Raw genomic sequence first — 25,459 nt, 5'->3', positions numbered from 1 at the left:
AAACATTAGTTTGTGACATATGAGAAAAAGTTTGGTGGTAACATTCTCAAGGGTAACAATGTTCCTTGTAAGTTTGTAGGTATAGGTTCTGTACAAATCAGAATGCATAATGGTATTGTTAGAACCTTGACTAAAATTTGTCATGTTTTAGAGCTTGAGAAAAATCTTGTATCTGTAGGTGTCATGGATTCAAAAGGTTTTTCTTGTTGGGTTGAAAGTGGAGTTATGCATATGAGAGGGAAAGGGGAGTCTGTGGTAAGGTAGGGAACCAAATAAGGAAATTTGTACATCTTTTAGGGGTCTACTATGACAGACTCTGTCTTTGCTGTTTCATAATCTGGAAGTCATGCATCCAATGGTTCGTTTAGTAATTATATATGGCATCTGCATCTGGGCCACATGAATGAAAAAGGTTTGGATATTTTGAACAAGTTAGACTTACTTGGAAATCATAAGGTTGAACCTCTTTAGTTTTGTGAGCATTGTGTCTATGGGAAACAACATCACATGAAGTTTACAAAGGTCATGCGCACAACAAAGGCCATGTTGGATTACGTCCATTTTGATTGTTGGGTGTTGGACAAGTGGCCTCAATAACTTAAGAGGGGGTGAATTAAGTTTCAAAATTTTCCACTAACAAACTTTTAACCCCCTTCTAAATGATAGGCTCAAAATACAGAAGAAGAAGTAGCAATCAATTTAATAATGTTCTTTAAACATGCAAGACAAAATTGATTGCAATAACATAAATGAGATAAGGGAAGAGAGAAATGCAAACTCGATTTATACTGATTCAACCACGTACCGTGCCTACGTTCAGTCCTCAAGCAACCCACTTAAGATTTTCCACTATTTCTGTAAATCCTTTGCAGACTTTGAACTCACTCTTGATTACAATTCTCACAATCTAAGAGACAACCAGTCTCTTGATTACAATAGACTTTCTGATGAACAAAAAGATTTCTCTCCTTTAGAGTTGATGATACAAATTGAAGTTCCTAGAGGAATTTATCTCTTTTAGAGATGATATACAATTTGAAGTTCCTAGATGAAATCTCAATAGATTTGCAAGTGTTTGCCCAAGATTTGTTGAGAGAGCATTTGGCAATGAAGTTCTCTTAGAGTATATCTCACTTGCTTTTCGAAGTCATACACACATATATATAGGCCCTTCGTGCCTTTTTAAAATGGTTTGAAGAGATGTGTCTTTTCAAAAAGTTTTTTCTGAAATTCTTCACTGGTAATCGATTACAGGTTTCTGGTAATCGATTACACAATTATATTTTGAAGGGTCATGTCTTTTCAAAGTGTTTTCTAAAGTGTCGTTGCTGATAATCGATAACAAACATCTGGTAATCGATTACATGATTCAAATTCAAAACCCTTTTTAAAAACTATTTTTCAAAATTGACTTTTAGTAATCGATTACACTGCCTGGTAATCGGTTACCAGAGCCTTGATCTCTTGGAAACACTTTGTTTTAAGGCAAAAGCTTGATCTTGAAACAATGCTTGTTTGTTGAAGCAACCTTGTATTAATCTTGAATCAATGCTTAACTTTTGAATGTTTGTTGAAGTAATTTTGTTTGATTATTCTTTGGCATCATCAAAATCATGTATTCACACATTCACATTCTTCCCCTTTTTTATGATGACAATTATTATCAAATGAATTCTTTTCGGCATCATCAAAACCTACATGATTCACATTGAGGGCCTTTGTGAGTTCCATCACTGGGAGGGGCAAGGTATTTTCTCTCCATCATTGATGATTACTCCAGGATGACATGGGTATTCATAATTAAGCAAAAATTTGGAATTTTATTCTACTAAATTCAATGAATTATGTAGAGATAAAGGCCTAGCAAGACAAAATATTGCATGTTATATTCCACATCAAAATGGAGTAGCTGAAAGAATGAACATGACCTTCTTGGAAAAGGCCATATGCATGCTATCAAATTTAGGCTTGAATAAGAGTTTTTGGGTTGAGGCAGTTAACACAACATGCCATCTCGTGAATTACTCATCATCTATTGCCATAGACTTCAAGACCCCTATTGAGTTGTGGTCTAATAAAATAGTCGGTTTCACTATATTATGATGAACAATGGTTAAGTCTTCCCCTAGAAAAAGAAACTACAAGTTACTGGAGGTTCTTCCTTTTTGAAACATGCCCACTTTTTGTTAGATATCCATGCATTTTTAATAATAATATATCTAATTTGACATGACTATATATAATTCACTTATTATTTATCTAACATACAATTAATTCATACTTTTATAATGAAAAGTACAAACTTAAAATTAAAAAGTGCATGTTGGTAACTATTTATTGGTCGGTGAAGTTCCCATTATGCTTGTGACATCTTCCTGATCTTATCGTGGAACGTGTCTCCCCTCAAATAATTATACTCAATACTAAAGGTGTTTGGATGTCTAACATACTATCACATAAGTAAAGGTAAGTTAGACCCAGAGCCAAGAAATGATTCTTTATGGGCTATGAAGATTGAGTCAAAGGATTTTGAGTCTAGTCTCCATCTGAAACAAATTATGAGTAGAGTTGTCATCTTTGACGAACTCTCTATGCTGCATTCTAAATTTGTTAAAGATTTGGCCAAGGCTAAGGATGTAACTAAGCAAGTGGAGTTTGAGAGCTTCATAATTAGAAACATTAGTAATCATAAATAGTTTGAAGCACCTAATGAGACTAATCAAGATCTTTAAATGCACCCTCAACATCATAATTTAGCACCAGTTGAGGGGAATGGCTAGACGAGTCAAAACCATTTGAAGGAGCCCAAAACCACAACACCCAAAAAGTCACAAAGGCAAATTAAAGCTCCTGAAAGATATGGTTTTAATATAGTGCCTTATGCGCTATAGTAAAAAAAGTTGGTCAAGTCGAACCAACCACTTATCAGGAAGCAATTTCATGTTGTGAAGTTAAGGAGTGGATGATGGCTATGAATGAAGAGATGAAATCCATTAAGAAAAACTAGACTTAGGATTTAGTTAAGCTACCTGAAGGTAGACAAGTAGTGAGGTGCAAGTGGATTTTCAAGAAGAAATTTGAATCTTCCACTACAGAAGTCATTCGTTATAAAGCACGTGTGGTAGCTAAGGGCTAAAGTTAGAAGGAAGGTATGGACTATAATGAAATATTCTCTCTAGTAGTTTGACACACCTTTATACGTGTTTTTCTAATCTAGACATGGAGTTAGAGCAACCTGATGTCAAAACTGCCTTTCTCCATGGAAGACTAGAGGAGACATTCTAATGCAACAACTTGGAGGTTTTGAGGTGGAAAGAAAGGAAAATTTTGCTTGTAGATTGAAGAGGCATCTTTATGGGCTGAAGCAATCACCAAGGTAGTGGTACAAAAGATTTAATGAGTTCACTGTCTCTTATAGGTACATCAAAAGTCCTTATGACTCGTGTTTATCATAACAAGGTGGAGGATGGTTCCCACATCTATCTTCTACTCTATGTGAACGATATGCTCATAGCATCTCAAAATTTGTTGGCAATTTAGAAGCTGAAGTCACTACTCAGTAATGAATTTGAGATGAAGGACATGGAAGCTACTGAAAAGATTATAGGCATGGAGATCAAGACGGATCGAGTCCAGAAAAAACTCTTTCTATGTTAGAAGAAATACATTCAAAAGTGTTGAATCATTTTGGGATGACATCTACAAAACCAATATGTACTCTTCTGATAGCGTCCATTCATATATCTTAACTCAATATTACTCGGTCATAACTAGAGAAGGAATACATGTCTCATGTTCCTTATGCAAGTGTTGTTAGGTAGTCTCATGTATGCTATGGTATACACTAGACTATACCTAGCACAAGCATTCAATGTTATGAGTAGGTATATGGGTAATCTTAGGAAGGAACATTGGAAAGTTGTGAAACGTATATTCAATTACCTTTAGGGTACAATTGATATTGGACTCATCTACCATAGAGACACATCTTGTGTTCTTTTTGGTTACTTAGTTGCTAACTATTCTATAGATTTGGATGCAAAGTAATATTGATAAGGTATGCATTCACGATTTACAACTCTCTTGTCAATTGGAAGGTAACACTTCAGCCCACAATGGCTTTATCCACCACAGATGTAGAGTACATGGCTCTAGTAGAAGTAACAAAAGAATGAATTTGGTTGAAAGGTTTGATTAGCAATCTTGGATTCCACAAGAAAATGCTATAATTTTCTATGACAATCTGAGTGAATTTTGTTTAGCCAAGGATCAAGTCCATCATGAGAGGACTAAACATATTGACATCAAATACCACTTCATCTGTTCTAAGAAGAGGGTTAAGATCTAGAAAGTTGATACAAGGGAGAATCCAACTGATATGTTCATGAAGTTTGTTCCAAGAAGCAAGTTCATGCACTATTTGTATCTACTTAATGTAGATTGCTAGAGATGAACTAAGTAACTTATAATTCATAAATGTTATTGAACTGAGTTATAGTGGTCATCTGATCCAATACTCTTGTCTTTTATATTGGTCGTCTAATCTTTTGTAATCTAGTGGAACGTACAGTCACATAAAAGGAAGCATTCAATCTGGTGGTTCATTAACATAAGTTGTGTTGCAATTGTAACTATTTTTCATTTTTTTATTGTAACCGTTTTCGGTTAGATATTTAGTTGTTGTCTCCTTTATAAAGATTTTTGTAATATAGGTTCAGAGATTTGGGAGTGATTTGAACCCTTTCATTGTAATTTATGTTATTCACTATAAACTTAACAATTTTGTGCGATATCTCTCTTATCTTTCTATCATCTTTGCTTCCTTGTCTGAATATAATTTTTTGAATCTTCCTAACACTAATATCCAATTCAAATAGATCTAGCATCACCACCACCACTGTTTATCATCAAATTGTGCCACCAACACCACCAACCAGCATCCACGTGTGCCGCCATCGCCATCAACGACCAACACCGTCATCGCATAATTGCACCACCCCCTTAACCAATAAATCTAGTTGCGCACCAACCCTGTCACCCTTCTCTGGCGTTGGGGGTTACCTTTACCTCAAGATCTAATGTTGGCACGACCCTTATAAGCATTGTCGAGTGCTGCTTGCACCCAACCCTGACGACGTTGTGCCACCTAGACCATCTCAACGCCACTGTGTGCAACCTACCTTAGAGATTTGGGACATCACACTAGAGCATGGGAACTAGATTTTCTAGGCCAAGGGTTGTCCTTGCCTTTTGAAGATCTGACCCCTCATTATAATAAGGAAAGGGCTACATCAAATGGAAATGCTTCTTCATGGGGCTTCAAAGATGAAATGAAACCATGGGCCAATAAGCTTGTGTACTCTATTGATTTGTGGCAAGATCAAGTTCGATACTTCATAGAAGATGTTAGTGTTAGTGATATTTTGTTTGATTGCAACCATCTGGTTTTTCATTTTAGTTAATGTTTTGCTTAAACTATGTGTTGAAAAATGCACCACATTGGTTCATATATGAGTATTTATTTTAGTTAATGTTTTGCTGATATGGGTAGGTAGTTGATATATATATATATATATATATTCCATTTAAACAATTAGATCTTTTTCTTTCTCGTTTAATTGATTATGGTGATTTTTAACGGCAAAAAATTATAATTTAAAATTCTAAATCATTATTGATGATTTTAAAATCGTCACAAATCATATTTTTAAAAAGTTAACAATCGCATTATCAACTAATGGAGAAATTCTAATGGTAGGGATAAAAAACAAAATTTTTCAAATATCAAGAAGTAAAGCGAAGAAAAATATACCACGGATTAAAAACAAAAGTCAGGTATATATCAGAGATGATAAATATATTTTATTCAACTTTTTAATTAGAAAAAAAAATTCAATATTAGCTACAAATTAACTACAAGTTTCTTTGTAGTTAATTTCATAATTTCTTATAGTGTAAAAATTTATAAAGGAAATGAAATTCACTCGCCTTTAATAGATTCATGGATTTATTTTTGTCTACAAACAATCTAAAATATATCTTATTTTTCAAAAAATCTTCAACTTTGTCGCTTACTATTAGTTTAGTCCCAATTACGATTATATTGTTCTTTTAAACTACCCTTAGTTATAATTTTTACTTTCTTCAAATAACTAAATATCTTATTCTCATATACATGGACACCAAATTAAATTTTCATGTATTCAAATGCCTCTGTATAATTAAATTTAGTTTTTTTTGGAAATGACCTAACTTTGTGAAGCTTGACTATTCTAAAAGCTTTTTTTTCGTAAGCATGCTCTTCCATAAAGGTTTTTTTATCACACTTTGAAAAGGAAGAAAATATACATATTCTTATTTCCTTATCTCATTCTTATTTGTTAGGAGGTTGTTTGTCCTTTTCAATCTACTATCTTTCTATATACTTGATATTCGTAATCACACACCCCTTTTTAATTTACTCTCTTTTACTTTTATCTCTAAATTAATTATAGTATATTTTTAAAAATTATCAATAATTAAATCAATATTATATAAAAAATTTAATTTCCCATTATAAATAAAAAATATAATTTACATATTAAAAAATATTTATTTATTATATATTTTAATTTAATTCATACATTTAAAATATTTATTTATTATGGTCATATAAAATTAAATATTTATTTTATATACAAATTAAAATACTAAATTTTAAGAGTTTGTATTAAAAAAAATATTTGGGGGTCAATTTATTCTTTTTAAAAGAATAAAAATAATGCTGTAAAAAAGAAATAAAAATGAAGACATGTAAAGCATTAATCACTTGTTTGTTAGCATCACTCAATATGTAAAAAAGGATTCTAACGACAATTGTTCCAAAATGGTGGTTGTCATCAGAGAATTTTTAATATATATTTTTTCTTAACTTTTTAGTTCATTAGAAGAACAAAAAATGAACTATGTATAATTTGAAATTTGGCTTGAAGCTAAATAAATAAACTTGATCAATAATTTATGGTGTTTAATGATCAAACTCAAATTACATCTAAATAATTTAACTTTAACTTCATGTTGGTTAAAGAGTTTTTAGTATGTTAACATTAAACATTTTTAATTTTTCAAAATAAGCATTAGGTGATTGTTATGTATTTAATGCAACAAATATTAATGTTTAATTTTGAAATCAGTGTCATAATTACACATTTATTTTGGACAGATAGCAAAAGAACAAAAGGGTGAGGACCTCATAAAGTTGTTTTTAAGTCGGAACGTGAATGAAAACAGAGTAGCAGCAGAATAAAGTTTGGATTAGGATTAGGATTAGGAAAGAAGATAAAATAGAGAGTGATGAGAGTTGTTTGAACTTTGAAGGAGTAGTAGTAGAAGATGACGTCGATACCGAAAGAGCCAGAGGAGGTGATGAAGCGTAGAGGAGGATCCGTGTTGGGAAAGAAAACCATTCTCAAGAGCGACCATTTCCCCGGTTGCCACAACAAACGCTTGCATCCTCACATCGATGGCGCTCCAAATTACCGTCAAGTACGATCCTTTCTTTTCTTTTCTTTTCCTCACTCTGTCTCTTTTGCTTCTTTTCAATTCTCATCATCTTGATGCTGCTAACTAACTCTCTCAGGCTGAGTCTTTACACGTGCACGGTGTTGCCATCCCAACCACCGATGGAATTCGAAACGTTCTCAAGCACATTGGTGCTCGAGCTGAAGGCAAGAAAGCGCAAGTTCTTTGGATTAACCTTCGTGAGGAACCGGTATGTATTTTTATATTTATATATATTGCGTTAATTTCCTACTGAATTATACTCTTCTGGTATCTGATATCCTCTACTTCAATATATTTGTGGCTGAGTTTTTGTTTGGCTGACATTCGTTGAACTTTTATTCTTCTGGCTCTGAATCTGATGATTGACTCTGTTTCAGTAAGATTCTCAGCAGCATCTATCTCTCTTTAATTTTCTTTCTCTTACGTTCTTGAAATCAGGTTGTGTACATTAATGGACGTCCCTTTGTTTTGCGTGACGTGGAGAGGCCGTTTTCCAACCTTGAATACACGGTATGTCATTGTTAAATTCTTATTGCTTTAGTTTGGGATATTAATTTTTTTCTTTGTGGTCCATATTCGTGAAGTTATCATTTCTTGGTTCTAAGCTGGTTGTCAACTTGATGTATTGTGATCTGTGATGCTCAATACTTTGGGATTAACTTGTTTCAGTTGAATTGAGTTCATTGATGTTTCAGCTGAAATTTGCCTGGCTTTTAATTGTTTTGCCACTTTGTACATAATCAGGGAATTAATAGGGAAAGAGTTGAACAAATGGAAGCTCGATTGAAAGAAGACATTCTGATGGAAGCTGCAAGGTATGCCTGTGGTTCCTTTCAGTATTTTCCTTTCCCCTAGTATGTGCTGTGGAATTCATGGCATGGATGCCTTAACTGTTTATCTAAGTTTGCATTGCATGACAAGCAATCTTATTTTTTGAAATGGCACAACAGATATGGAAATAAGATCCTTGTGACTGATGAACTGCCAGATGGTCAGATGGTGGACCAATGGGAATCAGTGTCATGTAATTCTGTGAAGGCACCACTAGAGGTATGGGTTAAACTTATTTACAGTGGGGGTGTGATTCTACTCAATGATTTTGCTGAACAAAATGCGCCAAAGTTATTTTCTTGGCTGTAGGTGTACCAGGAATTGCAAGTGGAGGGATACCTTGTTGACTATGAACGCGTTCCTATAACTGATGAAAAATCCCCAAAGGAACGGGATTTTGATATTTTGGTTAGTTCTTGTGTATTAAATATTACAAGTTTTGTTGCTTGGCAATTATGATTGATCTTGATTCCTGATTTCATCCCATTTGTTATACTCTACCTATTTTGATGCCATTTCCTGGATATGTATTCCCTTCATCCAATCAAGGGCTTGGATGATGTAGTATCCTTTATTGTCTGCTGAATGATTTTCTAATAAACATTGTGATAATATTAATATATTTTATTTTGGTACAGTTACAGTAGTTATTGACATTGCAGAAAAACTCATATTTAGTTTCTTGAAACCAATGACTTCATGTATACTCTTCGTCTTGATTTTAGGTTCATAAAATTTCACAAGCTGATGTAAATACAGAGATCATTTTTAATTGTCAAATGGGGCGTGGACGAACTACAACTGGAATGGTCATTGCAACTTTGTTTTACCTCAATCGAATTGGAGCTTCTGGTACCTATTTTATTTCATTTTGAACTTTTCTTATATCAACTTCTTTACTTTTATTTTCCATTTAATTTCATTTATATCTTTGTTCATCCCACAAATTTGATCTCAAGTAAATGATCTTTTGCATAGTTACATATTTAGCATCTGATGTTAAGTTGTATATTTTTCTGTTTGATGAAAAAATGATTATTTTTTTAAGATGCACTGTTTTGCCACACTGATACCAAAGCACATGAATAAGCATTCCAGTATTTAGTTAAAATGAAATGTCTATAGGTTTTTCAATTTATGTGGCAATTTTATTGTAAAGCAACATTAGGCAGCAAGTGCATCCTTTTAGTACTTAGAATGTGTTTGAATAGTCATCAACCACATTGAACACCAATGACCATGAGATTGGGATTGGTGTTCAACATGCATCAGAAAGTTACAATGAAGTAAAACAAACACACCCTTAGTTGTACTACCGTCTACCCTGGTTGTGTTACATGTTATGAGTTTTCTGGAAGAACAGCTAACTATTTCTCTAGATTCTTGTTTAAAGTCATACTTACAGAAATACAGGTCTTTTCTGAAGAGTATATTTTTGTTCATACTACTTCTAGGTTACAAGGTTAGTGTCTGGCTAATGACCACAAGATTGTTAAGTGAGTCAATATAATGTATGAATGCTACCATATTACCAGAGAGCACTAACCTACAATGACAGTAAGAAAAAGCTCAATACACCCATTGGATTGAGCAATGATGGGCTGAACTAGATAGTAGGTCGGGACTATCTCTCTACAAACCCTTACCCATACATACATAAAGGATTAGTTCCAAGAAATTGAGGTTATGATGCATTTGGTAAACATGTTAGGATGGATCAGAACATGTGTTCCATTTATAGGTTTGGTACTTTGGTTTATTTTAAGAATAGAAAAGAACTGGATACAAGGTTAAATAAGTTTTGTTCAGATGATAGACGACGATGCATGAAATGGAAGAAAGATTTGTTCAGATGGAACAAAAACTTGCAAAGGTTGATGCACTTTCAGACATGGTGGAGGGTGTTTCTAATCAGCTGCATCAGCTAACGTGCAAAAGGTATTATGCCTCCATGAATCTTGGACATGGCTTCAGAGAAGGGCACCACCATACATGCCATATAGATCACCTTCCAGATTTTGAGGCGTTTGCAACAGCATAGCTCCTTGGCAGAATTTAATAATGTGTTTGATGCGAATTCTTGTAAACTTCGCTTATCCAAAGACTATCTTGTCGATGCTTATTTGGCTGGTCTGCAAGATGAATATGTTGACCCAATCTGTTTATTCAAGCCAAGAACCATGAGAGAAGCTTGCAGCTTGGCACGTCTACAAGAAATAAGCTTCAACGACATGATGAGAGGAAAATGGCTACCAAGAACTAGGGGTGGTCATGGATTGGATTTAGAATCCATATCCACTTAATTGGATAAAAGTGGTTTGGATTTTTTTTGAAACCTGTTTAAAATGGTTTTAAAATCGGTTTATAGTTCAAAATCATTTTAGTTTTAAATCATAAATAAAATTTTTGACCTACTTTGGCTAGGGCTGCTTTTAGCTAACATCCATCACAACTTTTTTTGGTTGACTTCAACTAAGGTTATTTTCAGTTGATGTTGACTGGGGCTATTTTTGGCTGAGGTCGAAACTATTTTTTGGTCGAGGTCGATTTGGACTTTTCGGTCAATGTCGGTTGGCGATGGGTTTTGGCTGACATCGGTTGGGACTATTTTCAGTTGATGTCAGACATGGCAATTTTTTTGTTGACATAGGCTAGGGTTTTTCGGTTGATGTTGGTTAGGATTTTTTTGATTGACGTCAGTCGATGATATTTTTCAGCTGATGTTAGCTAGGGTTTTTTGGTTGATGTCAATCGATGATATTTTTGGGTCGACATTAGCCAGAGCTATTTTTTTGGTAAACATCAGCTAGGGTATTATTGACACAAGAGATATTTTTTCGGTTGATGTCAGCTAGGGTTTTTTGGCCAATATAGGATGATCGACCTAAAAGCCCTAATCAACGTCGACGAAAAAAAATACATCGGTCGATGTCAGCCAAAAAAATCCTAGCCGACATTGGTTTCAAAATAGCATTGGCCAAAAAATAGCCTTAGCCGATGTCGATAGAAACAAACCCCAGACAATGTCGATCGGAAAATAGTCTCAGCCGGCACCAACCGCAAAAATCCCTAGTCGATGTCGACCGAAAAATAGGCTCGGCGAATGTCGGCTGAAAAACATCATCAACTGACATCGGCTAAAAAACCTTGGGATGACATCAACCAAAAACATCATCAATCAACATTGGTCGAAAAAACTCTGGACGACATCGCTAGAAAAATAACCCCGACCAACGTTAGTTGAAAAAACCCTAGCCAACGTCGTCCGAAAAGTAGCCCTGACCGATGTTGGCTGAGAAACATCATGAACCAATGTCGGCCGGAAAAACTTTCGGTTGATATTTGTAAAAAAAAAGCATTAGTCGATGTCGATCGAAAATAGCTTCGGCCGATGTTAGCCAAAAATTTGCCTTTGACCGACCTTGACTAAGGTTGTTTTCAGAGGAATGCTTTAAAATATGAAAATCCAATGAAGTATCCAATCCATATCCAAATAATTGGATTGGATTTAAAATCCAAAAAACTGGATTTGGATATAAAACCAATCCATTAAAATGGATTAAAAGTGGTTTGGATATGGTTGGTTTTATATAACTGGATTTTTTGAACACCCCTACCAAGAACATGAGTTACATGGCTCCTAGAAGCAGTAATACAATAGAAAGTACCCAAGATAACTGGAAGTCCAGCAAGAACGCATTAGTAGAAAGTGAGTCCCAGCCAAAAGAGAAGTCAGCAGCAGGGACACTAAGTAACATCCCTCTTCCCCCCAAGAATTCATCAAGAATGTTGAAAGCTTTAACTGCAGAAGAAGTTGATCATAGAGCTCGGAATCGTTGTTTTTTCTGTCCTGATAAGTTCACCAAGTACTGTAATTGTCCTCAGTGCAGAAAGATGCAATTGCAACTCATTGAGCTTGATGAAGAAGTTACTGTAGTAGAAGAAGCTGAATGTGATAATGAAGATAATCATAACACTTCCTTGCTTGCAATTGAAGGTGTGGAAAGAACAACTTCTATGAGAATAAAAGGGTATGTGGGATGGAGAACACTTCAAATCCTCATTGACAATGGCAGCACCCATGATTTCTTGGACTATAATTTGGCCAAGAGGTTGTGTTGGAAGGAGAATGGAGCTGAATTATCTTCAGTGGAGTTAGTTGGAGTAAAAAGATTGAAGGCGTATGGTATGTGGAAGAATTTTAAATGGAAAATGCAGTGTGAAGATTTTACCTTTGATTTGAGGATGATGTTGCTAATCTTGAGAGAAAACCATTATTTTGTGAAGAAAAGTATGTGGACATTTGCAGCCAACAAGTTGGAGTATTTGGGGCACATTATTAGCAAGGGAAGGGTTTCTACAAACCCTAAGCAGATTCAAGCTATAAGTGATTGGCCAAAACCTACAAATATGAAGCAGTTGCGAGAATTCCTCTGGCTAGTTGGTTATTTTTGGTGCTTCATCAAGAATTATGGAGCTTTGGCCAAACCATTGACCAATTTACTCAAGAAAAATGGGTTTAATTGGTCCTAAGTCAGCGTCTCAAGCCTTTCAAATACTGAAAAATGTGCTTGTTTCAGCACCAGTTTTAGCACTCACAGATTTTTCAATGGATTTTGTGGTGGAAACGGACGCTTTTGGAGATGGAATTGGTGTTTTACTTATGCAGCAATGGCAGCCTTTGGCATTTTTCAGCAAGGCACTAGCACCAAGGCATCGATACCTTTCAATCAGAATTGATGGTTGTAGTCTTAGCAGTGGAGCATTGGCATTTAGAGAGAAGGAAGTTTATAATTCGAATAGGTCAACAAAGCTTAAGTATTTGTTGGGTTAGAAGTTAAAGACTTCATTTCAGATGCTTTGGTTGGCAAAGTTGTATGATTACAAGATTCAGTATAAGAAGGGCAATGATTGTTATGTGGCTGATGCACTTCCTAGGTTGCCACCTCAGCAACTAATGCACATGGCACTCCATACTTCAACCTCAGAATTTCTACAGAAAATTGAGAAGAGTTGCGAGCATGATGCAGACTTGCATGCCTTAATGTCTCATTTAACTTGGAAGGGAGGTAATTTGGGACACTACACTTGGGATGGCCAACTTTTGAGGAAGAAAGGAAAGTTAGTAGTGGGCAATGATGTTGAGTTGAGGCAACAATTAATGGAATGGATGCATTCTAGCCCTCAAGGAGGTCATTCAGGGGTGCAAGCAACATATTAGAGATTGAGATCCCTATTTTGGTGGAAAAGGATGATTAAAGATGTTCAGGATTTCATTGAACATTGTGATACATGTGCATGGTGTAAGTATGATACAATTGCCACCCCTAGACTTTGCACCCTCTTCCAATTCCTAGTCGGATTTGGGAAAGTATAACAACGGGTTTTATTGAGGGCCCTCACAAATCCAATTGCAAGGACACAATTTGGGTTGTTATTGATCGAATGAGCAAGTATGTCCATTTTGTGGCCCTTTCACAGCCATATATAGCGGCATATATAGCGGCAACACTTGCTCAATATTTCATGGACCAGATTTGCAAACTACATAGAGCACTAGTTGACATAATTAGTGACAGGGATCCTGTTTTCGTGAGCAATTTTTGGAAGGAGTTCTTAAGAAGGTCTGATGGGGAATTTCAGATTGGCCAGTGGGTGTTACTAAAGCTTCAGCCCTATAGACAGATTTCTGCAGCAGCAAGAAGCTCCCAAAAACTTGCTCCTAGGTAATATGGGCCTTATAGGATTCTGGAAAAAGATAGGTCCAGTTGCCTATAAGTTACAGCTTCTAGAAAACTCTCGAATCTGTTAGATTTCAACTTAAAACCAATTGACACTAAGTGAAGTTGCCCAACAGATATATAAGTTGCACTCCAAGAACTGAAGCAGACAATGTGGGACTTCCTAACACCCCCTCTCCACAGAGGCTTGCCAATACAGGCGAGCCTACTAGAATAGGCAAGAACTAAGATGGGCTATAGGCTCTGATACCATGTTAGATTTCAACTTAAAACCAATTGGTACTAAGTGAAGTTGTCCAACAGATATATAAGCTACACCCCAAGAATTGAGGCAGGCGATGTGAGACTTCCTAACAGAATCCACTCAACATTTCATGTCTCCTTACTCAAGTTATGCCTGGACCCCTCTGTTAAGTAGAGGCATCCTCCCATTGATTGGTCAGTCATACCTAGTTCTATGTTTCCTGAAAAGATTCTCAACAAACGTATGGGAAGGAAGAAGAGTCGTATTATCACTAAAATTTTGGTGCTGTGGCGAGGTTTACCTAATGAGGAAGCTACATGGATTCCTTTATTCAATATCCCATTCTCTTCCCTCCTATCAGCATACCAATTGCTACCTATTAGGGTATTTACTGAATAATCCTTGTTCACTTAGAAAGATAACTGGACCTAAGCTTACAATTATTGAATTTCTTTAATAATTTCAATCAATTTATCCTTACTTCTTTGTCATTCAGTTTAGACCATAGGGTTACCAGTTGAATTTTCATTAACAAAATGTTGGATTTATCCAAATACATGATAGGGATTCCAAGAAGCAATTCAGTTGGTAGAGTTTCTCAATGCTTGACTAATGTTGCTGACTATATACCTAATTCAGAGGAGGCAATTCGAAGGGGAGAATATACAGTCATAAGAAGCTTGATTCGGGTGTTAGAGGTATTGGTATCAACTTTAATATTTCTTTTAGACAATATAACATATGTTTGTCCTAAATAGTTGACTTACTTCCAGGGTGGTGTTGAGGGGAAAAGACAAGTGGACAAAGTCATTGATAAGTGTGCCTCAATGCAGGTATCTGTTTTGAGGACAGCCTCAGTATCCCAAGCGAGTAGTCTCACACCCAAAGGGTTTGAGAAAACCTCGCAAGGACAGGAACCCCCCTCCTAAGTTGGTTGTTTATACTGTTTCTTAGATGTTGCAAATTTCTTGTACATGGAGGTTGGCATGCATCATAAAATTTCCTCATTTAATTCTTGTTTTGCTTTTATTTCAGAACTTGCGTGAAGCAATTGGCACCTACCGTAATAGCATTCTGCGGCAACCAGATGAGATGAAAAAAGAGGCATCACTTTCTTTTTTTGTGGAGTACTTGGAGAGATACTACTTTCTAATATGTTTTGCTGTATACATACATTCAGAAATGGCTACACTCTGTTCTTGTTCTGCGGATCATAGTAGTTTTACTGACTGGATGAGGAACAGGCCAGAGCTCTACAGCATTATTCGCAGGTTACTTTTCCCCCCAATAATTATGTGAAGTCTTAATTTTGTTGATTTTCTTTCATAGTGTGACTTGGTCTATGGACTTGTATCTATTGGTTATTGAATCAAACTGATTGTGACTAGTGAATTGTTTCCAGCCAAGAATACCTACCTAGTATCAAGATTGTCAAACTCGATAGTCTGTGTAAAATTTTGGAACTTTGGTAGAGACTTGACTTGTAAAATCATTAGAGTTTGCCTAATATAAAAATAACATTATAAAAACTATTAGTGACATATATGCATAAAATAATACTCTTAGCACAATAATAATTCAACATTTCAACTCCATAATAAAGAAGAGTAGCAACCCACAATAATAAAGTGTGATAATACAATAGTGCTAATTAAGATAAAACTACATAAATGATCAAATCATTTATAAGTTCATAAAAACATAAGTTCCAAAACTGAAAGCATTTCAAAAAAGTATTTCTTCAAATCATTTGCATCCTAGTAAAACAGTCACTGTGGGGTCAATGAGAGGCAAAAATTACATTTGACTCCTTATGAGATATTCACTACATTTATAGTTTATGGATTTTTTTGGTTGATATTTATTAGAATTGGGAATGGACTAGGCCTAACTCAATAGTCTCAAGCTCAAAAGTTAGCTTAAGGGTGGACAAAGTCATTAGAATGAGTATTTGGTCATATCCTTAGCCAATGTAGGATCGTGCCACACCTCTCATACCTAGGCCTGTACATTTGAAGCACAAGGTTTTTAGGATTGGACATCTACTTATGGCTCAACATTAGGATTGAATTGGTTTTGATGCTGTTTTATAGTTGGGAATGGATTGGGCCTAACTCAACCCCAAAAGCTAGCTAGCTCAAGGAGAAAGGATTGCTCAAGCCATGATAGGGTATTTTGGTCACGTCTCTAGCTGATGTAGGATCTTAACAGTATTCACTGAAAGCTGCTATAGAGTGTGCTAACAGTATGGTCCTTTCTTATCTAGTGTTCACCCCTCTCATTAGTCATTACTTTCTTGAAAAAAATTCCCTTCATATAAGTCGGACAATTATTCATGAATTGGATTTCTGATTGTATTTGTTAACATGTTGATCTTATGATTGCTAACATTTGGCATGAACATTTATTTCCTATGCTGCTTATTTGCATTGCAGGTTGCTGAGGAGAAATCCAATGGGTGCACTTGGATATTCCAGTTTGAAGCCATCTTTAAAGAAGATAGCTGAATCTACTGATGGTCGCCCTTCTGAGATGAGTGTGGTTGCTGCCTTGAGAAATGGCGAAGTTCTTGGCAGTCAAACTGTTCTGAAAAGTGATCACTGTCCTGGATGTCAACATCCAAGATTACCAGAGAGAGTGGAGGGGGCACCTAATTTCAGAGAAGTTTCTGGGTTTCCAGTTTATGGGGTGGCAAATCCAACTATTGATGGTATTCGATCTGTCATTTGTAGGATTGGTAGCTCCAAAGGTGGAAGCCCAGTACTTTGGCATAATATGAGAGAAGAACCTGTTATTTACATCAATGGAAAACCATTTGTTCTTCGTGAAGTTGAAAGACCATACAAAAACATGCTGGAGTACACGGTAAAAATTACTTTGAATCTTTTTGCATACCTCTTCAGTAAACTTTCAGGTTAAGGAAAGGGGTAGTGCAGACTAGATGTTGATTTTAGAAAAGTTGGCCTCTCATGTGGTTTGCAATTCACTAGTTCATATTTGGCTTTCCAAAATTATCTTGTAGACTGCAGTATGTCAATAGGATGTCATACTGTTAGGCATGAGCTGGTGCATAATTGGGAGAATGAGTGTCACTGGCATGGTGATACGTGTGTACAGTTGTTGCCTTTATTATTTCTGCCAAAGATGCAATTGTGTCATTATAATACCGTCTGCTAGCTCTAAACTTCTTTACCTTGTAGTGAGCACAGCACAGTTTCACTCCAAAATAATATTATGAGATAAACTGCAGAACTTATAATATATGGTTGTCATATGATTTGCTCTACCTATCATACCCAAAGATTGAAATATGCACTTCATAGTTGAGTGTCAGCTGTAGGGGATATATAACTGCAGATGTGCACGTACCTACACATACAGCATTGGTTGGATGCAATTTGACTGTATAAAATCTGGTCAAATTCCCTTCACTTTGTTTGCTGCAGATTAGGGGAAATGTAAAAAAATATACACATTCTAAGATGTGTATCTAATAAGTAGAATCTAAGATGCCATTTGGTGCCTCATAATTTCACAGCAGTTTGTAAATTTTGTGCCAAATTGTCTGAATTGGATATTGCAATTTGTGCTTTCAGGGAATTGGTCGTGAAAGGGTGGAGAAAATGGAGGCTCGATTGAAAGAAGATATCCTACGAGAAGCTGAACAGTATGGCAATGCAATAATGGTTATTCATGAAACAGATGATGGGCATATATACGATGCATGGGAGCACGTCACTTCTGAAATGATTCAAACCCCACTTGAAGTTTTTAAAAGCCTGGAGGCTGATGGATTTCCGATTAAGTATGCACGTGTTCCCATCACCGATGGAAAAGCTCCTAAAAGCTCTGACTTTGACACTGTGGCTTTCAATATTGCTTCTGCTGCTAAGGACACTGCTTTTGTTTTCAATTGTCAGGTAGTTTCTTAATCCTTTATCTCCTCTTCTGTATTCTTTGTGGACATCTTCATTCTATATTTCTGTCTATTGGTTCTTGTCTTGCCTAGTATTTCCCTTTTCATCTTTTACGGCTAATATTCCTTTCATATATCAGATGGGTAGGGGCAGGACAACCACTGGCACTGTCATAGCATGCCTTGTGAAACTTCGAATTGATTATGGAAGACCTATTAAAATACTGAGAGATGATATGACCTGTGAAGAAGCAGACGGGGGTTTCTCAAGTGGAGATGAAGTTGGGGGCTATGTTACTGCATTAACCCCCAATACTTTGCAAATAAAGCCTGACGAGAAACAAAGCCATGCTTTTGGTATAAATGACATTCTCTTGTTATGGAAGATAACAACATTTTTTGATAATGGAGTGGAGTGCCGGGAGGCCTTAGATGCTATTATTGATAGATGTTCTGCACTTCAAAACATTCGCCAAGCTGTTTTGGAATACAGAAAAGTATTCAATCAGCAACATGTTGAGCCTAGGGTAAGGAGGGTAGCATTATATCGTGGTGCTGAGTACTTGGAACGGTACTTCCGTCTTATTGCTTTTGCAGCATATCTTGGAAGTGAAGCATTTGATGGGTTTTGTGGACAAGGGGAATACAAAATGGCATTTAAGAATTGGATGCATGAGAGGCCAGAGGTGCAGGCTATGAAATGGAGCATCAGATTGAGACCAGGGCGATTTTTCACTGTCCCTGTAATTTTTTTTTTCCTAGTTAAAATTATTTTTCTCCTGCCCCCAAAGGCTTGAAGTAATTAATATTGCCTATTGTCATTTAATTGTAGGAAGAGTTGAGAGCACCACGAGAGTCTCAGCATGGAGATGCAGTAATGGAGGCTTTTGTCAAAGCCCGGAGTGGTTCTGTTCTTGGAAAAGGCTACATACTGAAAATGTATTTCTTTCCTGGTCAGAGAACTTCTAGCTACATGCAAATTCATGGTGCACCACACATTTACAAGGTAAGCCTGCACATGTAAGGACTGCTAAAGAAACAAACTATCATCAAATTTGTGATCCAGAGGGTCAGGCTTCACATCCAGTGGAGACCTACAGGATCATAAGTTGTAGGTGGTATTAGCATCTTTAATGTGTTATTGGTGTAAGTTTATTCATTGAAGAGTGTTGTTTTCACAAATCGGTTGCAGATTTCATTCTGATATTTGTTATCTTGTAATTGGATAATTTCATTTTCTGTTGTTATTCATTTTCTTATTGACTACGTTAGAGGTGGTTTTGAGTATCCTTTCTAGTTATAGAATAGCAAGTCTTTTCATTGTTTTATTAAATTTAAATGTTATCGTAGTGACATATAAGCTTGTAAATTTCATCTCGATATTTCTTTTATCAACATATGTGGTATCTTTGCCATGCTGCAACCAAAAGAATTGGTTTCAGAGTGCAATGTATACAGGGTTTCTCTGTCCAAAAGCTGGTCTCATTGTTTTAAAAACTGAAACTTACCCATTGCCAGATTGATCTGTTGAATTGTGAACTAGCTTGGCTATCAGTCTTTTGCCCCTGAAGATTGAGAACAGTGAAAAATTTGTCAACACTGGATTTAAAAAATCAAAATACAGTTATAAATTTATTTTTATCAGTACGAATTCTAATCCATAAGTTTATGTATCTAATATCAATTTCTTCTTTTGATCTAATAATATATGAGCTTTACAATTACATCAATATTTTACTTGATTAGGAAAGCTTAGGGCCATTTTGTTTGAGAAAATGTTTTCTATTTTCATTTTATGTTTTAAGTTTGTATAGGAAAAGTGAAAGCAAAAAATGGAAAGAGAAAACAATAAAAATTGTTTTTACTGTTTCCTATATAAACTTTTGAAAACTGGAAACAAAGTGAAAATAATGTGGCATTTTTGTAAATAAAAGTGAAAATAGAAAACGAAAACAAAAAAGTAACTACTGACCTTTGAGAACTAGTGAAGAAGCCTTATGATTTGTCCTTTGTACGAGTGTGTGAATTTGTACATGCTTATTATTTTTTTTTCTGTGCATTATGGGAAGAGTATAATCAATGGAAATATAGTGTGGTATGGTGACTTTGGAAGTATCATTATGCCTAAAGCTTTTTTTCCCTGTCCAAGGTTGATGAATACCCTGTGTATAGCATGGCAACTCCAACCATCTCTGGTGCGAAGGAGATGCTATCCTATTTGGGTGCTAAGCCTAAAGCAAATGTCTCATCATCTCAAAAAGTGATATTGACAGATCTGAGAGAGGAAGCAGTTGTCTATATCAAAGGCACTCCCTTTGTCCTGAGGGAGTTGAACAAACCTGTTGATACACTCAAGCATGTGGGAATCACTGGTCTTGCGGTATGTCATCTTGTAAAATGTGTCTATTGGAACATATCACAAAATATAATGTGTTGCACAACTCATGGGAACTGCAATGCAGGTGGAACACATGGAAGCACGATTGAAAGAAGATATACTAGCTGAGATTAGACAGTCTGGTGGGCTGATGCTGTTTCACCGTGAAGAATATAATCCTTCAACAAATCAGTCCAGTGTGGTTGGATACTGGGAAAATGTTTTGGCAGATGATGTGAAAACACCTGCAGAAGTTTATTCCACCCTGAAAGATGAGGGATATGATATTATCTATTTGAGGATACCATTAACAAGGGAGAGAGATGCTTTGGCCTCTGATATTGACACAATACAGTATTGTAAAGATGAGTAAGTATCCTTACTATGCAGTGTGTTAAGTGTTTATAAAGTTTGCTGATATTATTTTTCTGTGTGTGTCCATAAATACATTAACCAACCTGTTGATAATTTAGCAGCTTACTTTCTTTCCATAATGCAACCACTAGATTCTAGTATTGTAAATTTGTAATGGTTGGGATTATCACTAATGTATGGTGCTACTATCTAATGGGTTAAGGGCAGCAGAGATAGGAGTTGCTTTGTTCTTAATATGTTCCATGGGCATCTGTCTGCATTCTGTTTAGGAACAATATAATCAATTGTTATTCTTTTGAAGTAATTCCTAGTTTAAATTTAGTAATATACTTCTAAACTCTTGCCTTTTGTAGCTCTGCAGAGAGTTACCTTTTTGTATCACACACAGGTTTTGGTGGAGTTGCATATGCAATGGCCATAATCTGTGTTAGACTAGGTGCAGAGGCAAACTTTGCATCCAAAGTCCCACAGCCATTGTTTGGTCCTCACCAATGGGCAGCAACTGAAGAGAACTTGCCCTCTCGAGCTTCTAATGAAGCAGCACTCAAGATGGGTGACTATCGTGACATTTTGAGCCTTACAAGAGTCCTCATACGCGGTCCCCAAAGCAAATCAGATGTTGATATTGTTATTGAAAGGTTATCAGCCAAAATTTGATCCCAAACTTTACTACCTATATGATATTACCTATAAGAAAACATGTTTATTATCAAAGTGGATGCCATAATTATGCTCTTCCAGACCTAATTTTACCTTTGCAATTACTTTTTGTTTTGATGTTTGTGGTTATTAAATTTAGTAGATTTTGCTTCATTTTACTGAAGAAAAAATAATTTGGAAACAGCTTAAATTATTTATTTTCATTAGATGTACTTAATTTTTCTTTGTTCAATAGATGTGCAGGTGCAGGGCATCTACGAGATGATATTCTTTATTATCATAAAGAATTTGAGAAGTTTACAGATGGTGATGATGAGGAACGAGCGTATCTTATGGATATGGGTGTCAAGGCTTTGAGGTAAACTTACCTACCCCACCCACTCATTGAGGATTAATCAACAATAGTGTTAGAATTGGTACAATTGCACCATTCAACAACATTATTTTGATCAATACAACATTATAATAAATTATTATATAAAACTTGCTTTTGAAGTTTTGGAAAGTTAAAACAAAAATTAGTATATGATCAAACAACTATTACTTTTGTTTCTTTGAAAAGTATATTCTATTTTCTATAAATGTTAATAGTGTAGAAAACTGTTTGAATAACCCATAATATCTTGCAATATTTCAGAGTATCTTTTCTCTTAGGATTAGATTCTCTATTTTCTTAGTTTCTGTGTTTCCTAATACTGTATTATATGATTAGTTAACGTATTTAGTTAGGATTATTAGTAAAAATAAGAGTTAGTACTTCAGGTTTTATTAATGCATCACATCAACTTAAGTCAACATCGATTTGGTTGAATTTAGTCTTTGTTCACACTTCTCTTCCTTCTTCTACATCTAAAACCCCATAATTATGTGGTATCAAAACGGTACCATTCTTAGGACCTGTCTCGCCGTTCTTGCACTGCCAAGTTCCTAAATGCGGAGCTCTCTTTATTTTTCATGTTTTTTCCCCTTCTAGTTGTCTCTCACATTTGATATTCAGGTGTCCAAGGAGACTCCTCTTTCTTGTTTAGAAGTTACCTATCAGCCTCATAGGCTGTTGGCCATCTTCAACATGTTCACAATGCGACTTTATCAAAAAGGTTTGTTCTATGTTCCTACAAAACCCAGAATCCCACTGCTAAGAAGCTGTTAATGTGCTCTCACATGCATATTAGATGATCTTCTCCTTGCTAGCATGTGAAGGCCTAGCACCACCCTGTCAGTCTTGGTTTGTCTTGCCGCTTCCACCATTTTGTTCACCAACATCCCTTGGATCTATTCTAGGGTTCAACCAATCCTTACCTGGTTCTAGTTTGGGGTTATTGAGAAACCCTATTTGAGTTTGTTGGGGACATGTTTACTGCTGTTTTTGATCCCATTGCTCTGGGACCTCTTTCTCTTAACATTTCCTATGCCTAAAATCCCACAATTCTGACAGATCAAGAACCTACAATCCCAAAAGCTCATTCTATTAGGTGGAATTTCTGACATGATTCCTCATTTTCTGACATGATTCCTCATGCAAGAGCCTTTTATTGCATTATATTTCTACCCCAACTCGAGCACTTGATCGAAGAGGCATTGATACCATATTAAGAACCAACAGTCCCAAAAGCCTTAGTTGTGAAGGTGAAGACATGTAACTGGTTTTATATTAAATTTCTAACAAAAACAATGCTTTGATTGATGAAGCTTTTGAACTGATGTACATTAAAAAATAGAAGACATTGTTGGATTAATAATGTTAAGGAGCAAATAGCTGCTGACCTAAATTATAAGAGATAAAAGAACTAAAGGAAGTCTAAAAGACAGAAATGAGAAAAAGACCGTTCATTCCTTTCTGCAATAGAAATATTACACCCTTTTAAATTGATAAAAGTAACCCTAGATAGACTTGAGCTGAGACAAGAGAGCCCATTTCGGAAAAATAACATATTTACTTAAAAGATAATAAGGGTGTTTACTAAAAGGCAATAAGGCCCAATTTTAATAATAATCATTGAACCTAATGGGCCTATGGGTCACACGTTGAGGCCTGCTATCAAATAATGTGAAACTTTTGAACATGATGTATATGATACATTCAATCCAATGGTGGATTTGATAAGAAATTCATTTTATAATAATTTCAACCCTATGTATATATAATAGTTATACACACACGTGCCCGGAATGTTGGCTTTTATATTTGTTACATGTTGATGGAGGACATATATTATTTTGTTGTGTAGCTATTTTATGTTTCCCCCATCATTTGCAGGCGATATTTTTTCCTTATCACATTCAGATCTTATCTTTACTGCACCTCTCCTGCGAACATGAAATTTGCTGCATGGATGGATGCAAGACCTGAGCTTGGTCATCTATGTAACAATCTTAGAATTGATAAATAATATAGCAGTGTTTATAGTTATGTTAATAATGTACAGTTAGTACTTCCTGTTAAAGTTTGTCCACCAACATCCACTTCTTTCCCCTCTCCCTAGCCTGTTCAATACCCTAATCTAAACATACACACTAGTTTGCAAACTTCTGGCTCATAGGCAAAACAACGCATCCTTGAGTCAGACAGGAGGCTAGCTCTGACATTGGGGGGCAAATATGGTACATAACTGTTGAAGGAGGAGTAATATCTGTTCGGTAAATCAAGAAGTCCAGAGCACAAGAATTTAGAGTTCGCTGGACTCATTAGGCATTAGGTTACACCATTAAGAGACGTTACATATTTTTATATACCGTATTGTATTGCTATTTTAGGGAGATTTGATTATAGGATCGGTGTAGTTAATTAGATTAATTACGAGGTCCTCCATGTCTTTGATTACTAGTTTCAAATCCATATAGTATCTGTATAACCGTTGGAATATGTTAGGTTGTAATTCTGCCTATGAACTTGGATGTATAACCGTATATGAGAAGATATGACCATCAATTTGAATAGTATGAAACTCTCTTGCTAATTTCCCTAATTAAAAACATTTTGAATGCCACGGGAAATTCAGATTAATCACATTATTTGAGATTGAACTTCTTAGACAACTAAGAAATCTACCTACCTTTTTTTTTGGCTCAAAATGTAACCTACCTCTCTTTGATTATTACTAGTTCTTTACGTAAACAGAGTGTTTGAAAATATTATTTTGGTCTTGGTTTGAATGTAATTTGATAAAACATAACAGTTTTTGGAAAATTACTGTGTATTTTGAGAATAAATAACAAATATGAAATTGTTGACAAAATAAAGGACACGTGATATTTTTCAAAACATTTTTGTAAGAAGATAATAAATAAACAAATATTTATTTGCTTAAAAGTTAATTTTATACATTAATTTTGTGTGGAAAAATAATAGTGAATATGTTGATTTAATTTAATTTTTTAATGTAATTAAATATATATTAATTGTAAAAAAATTCTAACATGAATTGAACAAAAAACTTTAGTAAAAACGTTTATCCCCGTCAATTTAATGTAAAATTTTCTACTTGTTTTTATTAAAAATGTTTATTCCCGTGTATTATATTTTATATAGTAAGTTGAGTCTAGTTTTTTTATTGATATTTTCATGAAAGATTAAAATATGTTTTTTTTACTCAAAATTGAAAATGTTTAGATTTTATTCCGGTAAATTTTGTTTGTATATTTTTTATCCTTCCTAAAATTAAAATGTGTCAAAATTTTGTGTTAGCAAATAGTTTCTCTTTTCTACTTATTATTATAAAGAGAGTTATTCCCATGTGTTACATTTTATATATCTAATCCGATTAGTTAAATCT

At 35.2% G+C, this 25,459-nt stretch overlaps 1 protein-coding gene across 2 annotated transcripts; it reads left to right on the top strand.

Moving 5' to 3' along the window:
* Positions 1-7,256: 7,256 nt before the first annotated feature.
* On the top strand, positions 7,257-24,631 carry LOC114402377 (paladin-like). Of its 2 annotated transcripts, XM_028364915.1 has the most exons (19): positions 7,258-7,524; positions 7,619-7,750; positions 7,981-8,052; positions 8,287-8,357; positions 8,493-8,592; positions 8,683-8,781; positions 9,099-9,225; positions 14,923-15,056; positions 15,132-15,191; positions 15,394-15,629; positions 16,794-17,223; positions 17,955-18,278; positions 18,415-19,017; positions 19,107-19,280; positions 20,424-20,654; positions 20,737-21,020; positions 21,380-21,664; positions 21,922-22,044; positions 23,944-24,631. In XM_028364915.1, exons 1-19 carry the CDS (start codon positions 7,372-7,374, stop codon positions 24,074-24,076), a joined length of 3,771 nt encoding a protein of 1,256 aa, XP_028220716.1. In that variant the 5' UTR covers positions 7,258-7,371; the 3' UTR covers positions 24,077-24,631. The 2 variants fall into 2 exon arrangements, with proteins under 2 accessions (XP_028220717.1, XP_028220716.1); XM_028364916.1 differs by lacking the exon at positions 15,132-15,191 and having other exon boundaries at positions 7,257-7,524.
* Positions 24,632-25,459: the final 828 nt, after the last annotated feature.

The sequence above is a fragment of the Glycine soja genome, chromosome 20 (assembly GCF_004193775.1).
Source record: "Glycine soja cultivar W05 chromosome 20, ASM419377v2, whole genome shotgun sequence".
NCBI classification, from domain to species: Eukaryota; Viridiplantae; Streptophyta; class Magnoliopsida; order Fabales; family Fabaceae; genus Glycine; species Glycine soja.
The sequence above is the reverse complement of the archived record's forward strand: the minus strand, read 5'-3'. Positions and strand labels throughout refer to the sequence as shown.

Coding starts and splice junctions, on each gene's coding strand:
- LOC114402377 (XM_028364915.1), top strand. CDS start 7,372: ATGACGTCGATACCGAAAGAGCCAGAGGAGGTGATGAAGCGTAGAGGA. Junction 20,655..20,736: donor TGGGAATCACTGGTCTTGCG/GTATGTCATCTT, acceptor ACTGCAATGCAG/GTGGAACACATGGAAGCACG. Junction 21,665..21,921: donor GTTGATATTGTTATTGAAAG/GTTATCAGCCAA, acceptor TTTGTTCAATAG/ATGTGCAGGTGCAGGGCATC.